General features: G+C 46.6%; 1 protein-coding gene across 1 annotated transcript; it reads left to right on the top strand.

The window, feature by feature from the left end:
* The first annotated feature begins 5,524 nt into the window (after positions 1-5,524).
* On the top strand, positions 5,525-6,637 carry LOC119385118 (uncharacterized protein K02A2.6-like). Its single transcript, XM_037652651.2, has one exon. The coding sequence runs from the start codon at positions 5,615-5,617 to the stop codon at positions 6,500-6,502; it is 888 nt and encodes a 295-aa protein (XP_037508579.1). The 5' UTR covers positions 5,525-5,614; the 3' UTR covers positions 6,503-6,637.
* Positions 6,638-10,958: the final 4,321 nt, after the last annotated feature.

Genomic DNA, 10,958 nt, shown 5'->3' with positions numbered 1-10,958 from the left:
ATTTTACGTGAACTTAAACCGAAAGGATAAGAGGCTGCGCCAGAACTCTGAAACTGTTGTCTCTACAATACACCGCACCAGGTTTCTGCGCCACTCAGCTATATTTAAAGAAAAGCAGCGTGATGTACCGTAACAGGCTTACCGAATGCAAGCATGTTTGCTGGCCTCCTCCAGCCAACGGGGTATAACCATATGTTCTAGACACGGTTCTCGATTATCCAAAAGTTACGGCTCATTCTTTTAATTAAGTTCCTTTGTAGACCCATTTAAGGCGGGGTTACGGTCCTTTGTATTGCAGCTTCGTCGTGAAGCTGCGCGTAGCTATACGCACCTGCTGTACGCAATTAACCGGCCGCGTAAGGAATGGTTATGCGTGGCATGGTCTCATCATGAATCGAAGCACCGAGTTTGCGATGAGTTTTACTGCGTAAACGTTCAATCGATTTCCTGCTTCGTGTGTTTTTTTTTCTACAACAACGCGCGCTTTCGTTCATTCATGCAGAAAACCCATTACCGCTGGATTAAACTAAGCACGACCTTTCCTTTCTTTTTTATTTATAAAAAAAACATTCGATGTAACATCCAACACTTGTGACTATTACCCAAAGATTAGGACGCAGACTCTAGATTGATGTATAAATTTCTCTGGTCGTTTGAATACTAATTAGGTGCTTTCCGATAGAATGGACCTCACCCTCTACCGGCGGCACTGACGCTTTGACTCTGCCGGCGGCGAAAGTGTTGCAATGAGCCTTTCAGTGACCAGTAGCTCATAATTGTTCACTAATGCCCGCTGATGTGGAATTTCTAGAGGATATTGGCCGTGCACTCTATCATTGGCTCCGGTTTGCAATCAAGGTTATACAGAAGGCAATATAATGCGCACGTGTGGAGGGCAGCCAAATAAAGATGGCTGACTTTTTATATGTCTAGCTTCTTGAGTGATGTAGCCGCAGATTTCGGCATCGATCGTAGAAGGCGGGAGTCCTACGCCCATTGCTAACTGGGAAGCGATGGTGGCAACGACGCGGTTTAGCGACTGACCACATGCGTTAAGGGGGGTTAAGCACGCGCCGCAACTTAAATTGAGCTCATATCTTAAAGCAAAAAGGCACACTACGGGAACAAGGACATAAGAAGGGAGGAACCGACGACACAAAGCGCACACTCGCAACTGAAGGTTTATTGAAAGAGCACACATAAATACGTTACAAAAAAAAAGGGCACGTGGTGCAGTTTACCTCGCCGAAACAAAACAAAACGAGATGGATATCCCCTTAACAGATCATGAAGACGCATGCGTCTATACAAAAAGGAAGTTCGAAGAAAACCGGACTAAAGAAAATTCACACTGCGGGGGGGGGGGGGGGGGGGGGGGGGGGGGGGGGGAGAGGAGGGCAGACAAGTTTAATGCAGTGTGTTGATCAAATATGAATACTCTATCTCTGTTATGGCGATAGAAGGGTGGCTGACGCATCCATCCCCGCATCTCTTTATGTGAAAAGCTTCAATTAGTTCGCGCGTACCTCGGTTGCGAGTGTTCGCTTTGTGTCGTCGGTTCCTCCCTTCTTATGTCCTTGTTCCCGTAGTGCGCCTTTTTGCTTTAAGATATGAACCGTTACCAACTAGCCCAAATGGCTGTTTTGCTACAATATATTAAATTGAGCTAGAGAGACAGAGAATTAAACTTTATTATCTGACCAGGCGCGTTCTCTTCGCCCAGAGGTGGGTGACTTCCTTATTCCAGGTAGCCATGGCTTGCAGCTGATGCCAGAACCCTGTCCACCAGTCGGAGCTGGTCCTCAGGGTTTAGTGACGTCAGCAACGCCTCCCACTGGTCTTCCGGATTTTCTTGGATGCTCTGTTCGTCTATGGGCGGGATGTTTGGCTTGTTTCGGCATCCCCATACCATGTGGTAAAGGGTGTTAGCACTCTCCGGGCAGTATCTGCAGTTCCTACTGAAGTTGCCGGGGTACATTGCGTGGAGTAGTGTACCGTGCGGATAGGTGCCTGCCTGGAGCCTTCTCTAAGTCACTGCTTGCTCTCTAGTCAGCGTTTTCTGAGCAGGTGGATAGTGGCGTCGTTGCTTCCTGTAGTGCGCGAGTATCTCTGAATATTTCCTCGGTATTCGCTCCTCTGCGTTTGCGGAGTCCGAATATCGCTGCGGGGTAGCCCGGTGTGTGTGCTCTCGGGCTGCGGCATGCGCCGCTCGGTTCCCCGCTAGAGATTCATGCCCCGGTGTCCAGAGTATACTTGCGTCTTCGGAGTCACACTTGAGGAGAACTTGAATGGCTGATCTGCTAATTGTTCCTTTTAGGAATCTTCGACACGCTTCTTGTGAATCTGTCACGATGGTTAAAGACGAAGAACTTGTACTGAGAGCTAATGCAATGCCCAGTTCCTCTGCGTTGGTTACAACATTTGCATGTGTCGAAGCAGCAGCGAGCTCTCTACCCGTTTCATCCACCACGCTGGCTACATATTGGTTTACTCCTCGGTATTTTGCAGCATCCGTGTATCGTACGCTCTCATTGTTGTTATAGCTCGCTAGCCTCTGCTGTAACAATTGCGCTCGTGCTTGTCTTCGTCCCTTATCATCTTCCGGTTGCATGTTCCTAGGTGTTGTACACACATGTATTTTATCCTTGATTTCATGGGGAATCGACTGGGGCAGGTGTGCTTTTTTTTCGGCTGTGTAGCCAAGGTTCCTTAGAAGTGCTTGTCCCGTATTTGTAAGCTTTAGTCTTTCCAGTTGGTTCACCTTTTGCGCTTCAATTAACTCTTCCCAGGTATTGTGAACCCCCATTTTGAGGAGTTTTGTCGTGGATGTGGTCGGCGAAAGTCCCATGGCAATTTTATAGGCTTTGCGGATGAGGATGTTCACCTTGTTACGCTGGCCGTTCTTCATGTCCACGTATGGAGTCCCGTAGGTTATGGTGCTTGTGAGTAACGCTTGAATCATAATTATGCAGTCTTCCTCTTTCAGTCCATGGCGTTTGTTGAGCTATTTGCCGGAATTTCTAGCTAACATTACATGAGGTCGATCGTTGCCAAAGAAACCACGGTGCGTTTGAGTTTAACAACCGAGGTACTGTCGGGAGCTTTTTTTTTTTTTCTATTGTGAATATAGTGTTTTTTGGAGGCGTTCAAATGACAAACTTGTGGAATTCTACCATTTACCAATACCTTAGAAGTCAACCAGTCTCAACTGAAAAAATGAAGTCTGTACCGGCTGAAACGGATTGAGATATTGCGTTTCCGGAAAATGGCTACGCGTCAACGTACAATTTTTGTCGAGAGCGTATAGCGGACACATTGCCTATGATGGACATGTTCAGTGCAAATCCAAAAAACGGCAGGAAGGGGAAAATGGAAAGTTGCGATGAAAAAATCCGTAAACAGGGGGGTGCGTGCTCGAGCCGACGTTTCGACAAGTGGACTTGTCTCCTTCAAGGCTGGAACTGGCGGGAACATGTTTAGTGGAAGTTGTTTAAGAGCGACCTTGTGAAATGATAAAAGTTCGAACACCCTGCGAACTTAACAGAACTCTCGTGTTTACCATTCAGAGAGAGAGAGAGATACGAAGAGGAAAGGCAGGGAGGTTAACCAAGCTTTGGCTCGGTTGGCTACCCTGCATTCAGAAATCTAAAGTGTCAGGCGGGCCACGGAAACCGCATTACAGAGCCGAATGATATAAATGACGAAAGCATGGTGTAGCTGGTGCATTTCTGATAAAGGCTTTAAATATTGTCAAGCGCATACGGTTTCTTTTAGTTTTTTTTTTGTCAAAATCTTGACTATTAACTTCCGCGGTGGCTCCCATATTCCGTCGTGTGTGTGTGTGTGTGTGTGTGTGTGTGTGTGTGTGTGTGTGTGTGTGTGTGTGTGTGTGTGTGTGTGTGTGTGTGTGTGTGTGTGTGTGTGTGTGTGTGTGTGTGTGTGTGTGTGTGTGTGTGTGTGTGTGTGTGTGTGTGTGTGTGTGTGTGTGTGTGTGTGTGTGTGTGTGTGTGTGTGTGTGTGTGTGTGTGTGTGTGTGTGTGTGTGTGTGTGTGTGTGTGTGTGATGTTCAGGAGATGATGCGCCTCAATATCGCTCCATCACATGACATTGTCGCTTGGTCAAAGGTGGGCCAATCACGGAGACAGTGCAAAACCAGGTGGGGTGCAGAACGCTTGCAATGCCTCCGATCCTGGAGTCCGTGCAAAACTGCTTCAGGTGCAGAAAGCTTTAGGAGGGGGACGGGAAAGGATCAATACATTGACAGGGAAGTGTTGTGGCTGCGTCACACCTGAGTACTGTGCATGCGCAGTATTGTTCTTCTGTCCTCCTCTCCTCTCCCCCCTTCTTTCTACCTCGGGGATAAAAGCAAACACACGCCCCCAAATAAAGGCTTTTTGTGTTCGAGCAGTCTTTGATGATCAATTTCGACATCGCATTGATAGTGAGGGCCTCCATCCAATAGAGAAAAACGTTGAAGCTATCATGCGCACATCTGACCCGCGGAATGTGACAGAGCTGCGGGCATTTATCAGAATGTTGACATTTTACGCGAAATTTTTGCCAAACATGTCAACGCAGCTAGCGCCGCTGTATCGGCTATTGGAAAAGAACGCACGGTGGCAGTGGAAAGAACCGCCAAGAGGCTGCCTTTAAGGAAGCTAAAGAAAGTCTGAAAAATGCTCAAATTCTTGTGCATTTCGACCCCACAAAGGAACTCAAGCTCGAGTGCGATGCATCGTCGCACGGAGTCGGAGCAGTTCTTTTTCACTCTTTCAACAATGTTCATAGACCTATTGGGTTTCGTTCAAGGACGCTGACCCAAGCGGAGAGGAACTACTCGCAGTTAGAACGTGAAGCGTTGGCACTGATCTTCGGCGTAACCAAATTCCGGGACTATCTTCTAGGTCGTGAATTCACGTTGGTCACGGATCATCAACCGCTTCTGGGCCTACTGAGACCTGACCGGCAGACACCAACCATGGCAGCTGCACGAATTCAGCGCTGGGCACTGTACCTTGGAGGCTACAAATACAAGCTGCAGTATGTTCCTGGCAAACAGCTTCTCAACTCGGATGCTCTCAGTAGACTGCCACAGCAGGCCACCGGAGACACGGCTGAAGGTGAGCCTCCGGAATATGTCCTCGCACTCGAAAGTTTGGATGAAGGTGTGGTCTCAACACGGGAACTGAAAGATCTGACAGCCGTCGATCCGACATTGAGGGCGGTGCAACGTTACGTTTTGGGTGGTTGGCCACAAAGCAAGACAAAAGTGCAGCCTGATTTCGTACCCTGTTATGAACGTAGGCTAGAATTGTCCTTGGCCCACGATCTCGTATACTGGGGAAATCGAGTTATAATACCAAGAGGTGCTAGAGAGCGGTTCTTGCAACTCCTTCACGAAACGCACCAAGGATCATCGGCTATGAAAACACTAGCACGCTCCTTATTTTGGTGGCCAGGACTTGACCGCGACATAGAGCAGCGCGCGGCTAACTGTGGCATTTGCGTAGCCAATTTCCCTATGCCAGCTGCTGCACCTCCTGTAAACTGGCCTGAGACACAGGAGAAGTGGTCTCGGATCCATATTGATTTCGTAGGACCTATCGCTGGGTAGATGCTCTTAGTAGTAGTAGACGCGTACTCCAAATGGATCGAGGTGATTCCCATGAAGCATGCAAACGTGGAAAGCACAATAAGGGCTCTCAGAAGCATATTTTGCCGCTTTGGTGTGCCGCGTACAATAGTTTCGGACAACGGCACACAGTTCACGAGTAAAGAGTTTGCCACATTTACAGCAAATAACAACATTGCTCATCTCTTCACAGCGCCTTTCCATCCACAATCCAACGGAGCTGCGGAAAGGGCAGTGAGAACTACAAAGGATGGTCTTCGGAAAATAAAGGGCGGAGATCTGGATGAAAAGATAGCAAGGCTACTGCTCAATTACGGAAGAACGCCTACTAAGACTGGGAAATCTCCCTCCGAAATGCTGCTCGGGTATCAAATACGATCGCGTCTTGACACCTGCTTCCCTGTGAATGTTCCAGGTCAAAATCGGGAAAACGACGACTGGACACCTCCACCGGACAGCAGCGTGTACGTCCGCAATTACGGACAAGGGGAGAAATGGATTCCAGGTCGTGTCAAGTCGGCGACGGGAGCTCGGATGGTAACAGTAGAGACTCCTGGTGCCATCGTTCGGCGGCACGTCGATCAAGTGCGCCGCCGCCTGGATTCGTCATCAATGTTTCCGGTCGCCGATACGACTGCTCGTGGTCCAAGGCCTACCCAGACGCCAGGTACAAGCACGGCCGTCAATGAAACTCTGCCTTCGGAAACGGTCGCCCCGGAGAATCCTCCATCGACTGATCAAGTTGCGGAAGACAACACACAACCACGCCACTCTCCTCTCCCAACTACCTCCAGTCCGGCCGAAGCTCCGCAGCAAGTCCTGCATCGGTCGACAAGGCAGCGCAAGCCAGTGCAGCGATTTCATTTTTGAGGAAAGGGCAGTGTTGTGGCTGCGTCACACCTGAGTACTGTGCAAGCGCAGTATTGTTCTTCTGTCCTCCTCTCCTCTCCCCCTTCTTTCTACCTCGGGGATAAAAGCAAACACACGCCCCCAAATAAAAGGCTTTTTGTGTTCGAGCAGTCTCGGCCTCCTAACTGCTCCCGCTCGCGGGCCGCGGGTATGCTACAGGAAGAAAAATAAGAAGATGGCTTTCGCCTTCGAGTCGTCATAGGCGAACGCACAAGGGACCCTGTGAGGTTTTCAACCTCATTGCGCGTGACTTGTACGTGTTCATTCAGACATACAGGACGGCGGTTAGGACGAGTTTTCTCCGGTGTACAGAACTCGGTCTCAGGTCGGTCCAGGCGCGTACTTATTGGTGTGCGCACTAGAGCGAAACAACTAGGGCGTCGCGCGCGCAAAACTCAGCAACGTTGACTTAAGCCTCGTTTCTCATTAAACAGTGTGCATTCCGCGAGCACGAGGCAACATAATATGAACTTTAATGAACCGAAGCATTTGACCGTCTTCAAGACCATTAAGGTTGAGAGGCACGTTCGAGAGGCTGCGAACCAGGGGTCGTTTTTTAACGCTAATGGCCTGCCAAAACACAATTGAGCCATTAGCGTGGCCCGTACAGCATGACCAATAGTGCTGTCGAAGATAAGGCAGATAATGGGGCTTGGATTAGGAAATCTTGGGAAGTGCGATAACTTTGCCGGATGGCGGTTGCGTAGGTCCTGGCGCAACTTCTTGGATGTGTTGCTCGTGTAAATATATAACTTCCCAACGTGTGCGTTCGAGCTAGCTGGTACTCCATACTTGACCACCATAAATATCAAATATAATTTGTAAATAATTTGTACGCATCCATATATTCAATGTGAAGCAACTCTCGTCGAGCCCCTTTGAAACAGTGTCAAAAAGATCAAACAGAAACATTAAACGAGAAGTAATACTGAGTGCCCGTGTTATGTTCCGTTGAATATAAGTACTAATAGGAGCATGAGAGATTCAGGTATAGAAAGCAACCAACTCCCTTTCTCTTTGTTTACAGCAAAAAAAATAGAGTAAGTACACTCTTGTAAGTACACTTGTACCTAGGATTGATGCGAGCAACACACGAATGATGTTCATTGTTTTTGTTCTATGTGTTGAGTAACGTGTGTGGCGTTTTTTTCTTCTTTTTTTTTATAGGCTCGGCGTGTGCGCGATGCGCCGCATACTTCCGTGTGTCTCGTGTTGTTTGTATACGTTCGCGCACGATCTGCTTGTCATAAATACAGTAAGTCCCGCTTCACAAAAATGTCTTGTTTTAATGAGCACCTTAGACTGGACACCAATAATTCAATTTTTTTCGGCGTTAACATACTTGGCAAGAGCACGCGTTTTTAGTTTTACACAGCACTTATAGCACTTATCAATACAACAAGCAATATAAAGAAGCATGAAAGTTAATTTTTACAACATTTTAGCAAACGTGATACCACTGGACAGTGCATGCGTGAAAGTACGATAACATATAATTGCTGGAGTTTGACGTGTCGAAACCACCGTATGTTTATGAGGCACGCCGTAGTGTGGGACTACGGATTAATTTCGATCAACTGGGGTTCTTTAACGTGCACCCGAACATAAGCACATGGGTGTTCTTTGCCTTTCGCCCCCATTGAATTGTGGCCGCCGTGGCCGCATTTTAACGTTAACCTGCATCATAATTGCACATATCTGAAAAATAAATCAATGACTTCTGTCAATTAAGCCAAAATTCTCAATCACATGCGTTTTGGAATACACATGCCATCACTGAGAATTAGGACGGACATATGCACGCGTGCAGTATGTATCTCTCGTTCTCAGGATTTTGCTTTGGCGAGCGAAACTCAACACAAAATGCGCTTCTAATGACAGCTGTGCACAGCAGGTAATGACTAACACTCTCACTCACCTTTGTGAAAAGAGTATTCCAAATCCAACGCAAGACTAACCACCGCCACAACGACAACTACACAGTTGTCGCACAATGACTGCAATTTCCAGGGGCGTAGCCAGAAATTTTTTTCGGCGGGGTTCAACCATACTTTATGTACGTTCGTGCGTGCGTTTGTATGTGTGCGTGCATATATCCGCAAGCAAAACTGAGAATTTTCGGGGGGGGTTTGAACCCCCCCCCCCCTTGGCTACGCCCCTGGCAATTTCACACGCCAGGCGAATACCGTGGCGTAACAGTAGCAGAGCAGCATGTAGGTACAGCGTACTGAAATATTACAGAACACGTAGTGTGGGTAGCGTTCTTTTCCATAATTCGCGCGGTGTAGCGCCACTTTCTCTATTCAAGTAATCGAGCTGCCGCGACGCCAAGAGCCACTGACATCGCTCTCGAAAGACCACCGTCCGGTGCGAGGCCATCTTGTCTTGTTTCTTCGCATGACACGCGTTGTAACGTACGTATACACAAATGAGACGGCCGTACCGCATCAGAAGTATTGTCATTGAATGGCTAGCAGTTGAACGAATCCATGGCCCATCGTCATACTTGTGGTCAACGCATAAATAGAATGTGACAGATATCAACGCCAAACCACTCAACGAAGTCGACGCGACGAAGGCGACAGAATCTGAACTGCATGTTGCCGATGTTGCCATGTTGCGCCCTCCCACAGTAACTATTGAAAATAAATAAATCAAAGAGAGAAATTTCATCTGTGGCTGCTGTCGGAAGATGGCGCGACTTCAAAATGCCGTCGGAATGGTATGAACGGTACTCAATATGGTCGTTTTCGCACTAGAGTCATTCCACGCCAACTGTCCCAGTCGGGGCGCTCGACAAAAATCACTTTCTCAGAAAAAAATCTGAGAAAATTACACACATATAGACATTAGTTGTACAGTATTTTCCCAAAATATTTTGCGCGGCAAAAATTTTTCGGGCACGTGAGCGCCATTTGAACTTCTCGATATGGTGGAAAACCAGGTACGAAAGAAAAATTCGCTATAAATGGACCGTTTCACGCATTCATTGGAAACTTGCTTTTTTGGGTTTTGAGAGCATCGTGCTTTCATTATAGGACAGTTGCTTAGAGTAGCTTTATATTTCTCACTCCTTGGCGCGTAGGTAAATTTGAGTAAGTTGCTGCGTTTTCGAGAATTTTTTTACAAAAGGCGATTGTTGACTAAATAGATCAATTATTTTTATGGAACTCTTCATAAAACGTACTATCTCATAAAGTTTTTGTTTTGCCTGTGTGCGGCGCACAGGGTCTAAAATAAAATCCTGCACTTGGAAAAAACGCTACATTGGCCTATGTTCAGACGTCTGTAGCACCCTAAGGTGGTCCAAGAAAAAATAAGCAGAAAAGCGCATACGATTGAGAACCGTAACACCTTCGTTCACAAAAAGTTTAATAGAAGTAGTTTTTGTTTTAGTCAAAAAAAAGTTTTTGAAGTTTAGTCTCACCATTGCATTATTTTGCTATGGGAGCAGTACAAACCGACTGCATTTACTGCGTAAAAAAAAAGAGGTAGTGTATTCGTGGCATATGGATTTCAGCTCCTTTTGTTAGTACTTTATATTGTATATTACATATCAAGGAGATGATAAACAGAGGTAAAATATAACAATACCATTGGCTTAGATGCTGAAATTCCCAGTAATGAATTGCGTTACTTATTGCATTGTTTACGCACACTGGAGGCGGCGGCGGTGGCGCCGGACAACTACGCCACAAAAATAGGCTGTTGTGATCTCATAACAGCTGTAAAACAATGCATGTTACAGACAGACAAATTCTACTTTAACCAAAGCCTGCTGCCTGCAACCATCCAAATAAGGATGTGAAAAATAGCTTGGCATATCCCGTCCGTAGTGTCACGGACGACGGACGGAATGCGTGAATACGCGGCGCGTTGTCACATCATGTGCCGTTCTTTGAGTTATACTTTGGTGAGCTCCGTTTGTATCCGCTATAAATGGCCACGCTAACGCCTCCTTTCTCCGAGTTACATGAACTTTCAGACTTAACTTATTTTGACGCCAATCGATTCTCAGAGCCACATGCAATAAGTAACGCGATTCATTATTGGGGAATTTCGGCATCTAAGCCAGTGGTGCTGTTATATTTTTACCTCTCTTTATCATCTCCTTGATATGTAATATACATTATAAAGTACTAACAAAATGAGCTGAAAACCATATGCTACGAATACACTACCTCTTTTTCTTTTACGCAGTAAATGCAGCCGGTTTGTACTGCTCCCATAGCAAAATAATGCAATGGTGGGACTAAACTTCAAAAATTTTTTTCTTGACTAAAACAAAAACTACTTCGATTAAACTTTTTGTGAACGAAGCTTATTTTTTCTTGGACTACCTTAGGGTGCTACAGACGTCTGAACATAGGCCAATGTAGCGTTTTTTTCAAGTTCAGGATTCTATTTTAGACCCTGT

The sequence above is a fragment of the Rhipicephalus sanguineus genome, chromosome 3 (genome assembly GCF_013339695.2).
Source record: "Rhipicephalus sanguineus isolate Rsan-2018 chromosome 3, BIME_Rsan_1.4, whole genome shotgun sequence".
NCBI classification, from domain to species: Eukaryota; Metazoa; Arthropoda; class Arachnida; order Ixodida; family Ixodidae; genus Rhipicephalus; species Rhipicephalus sanguineus.
Note: the sequence above shows the minus strand (reverse complement) of the source record. Positions and strands in the feature narration are given on the sequence as shown.

Excerpts from the sequence above, each read along its gene's own strand:
- LOC119385118 (XM_037652651.2), top strand. The coding sequence starts at position 5,615 with ATGCTCTTAGTAGTAGTAGACGCGTACTCCAAATGGATCGAGGTGATT.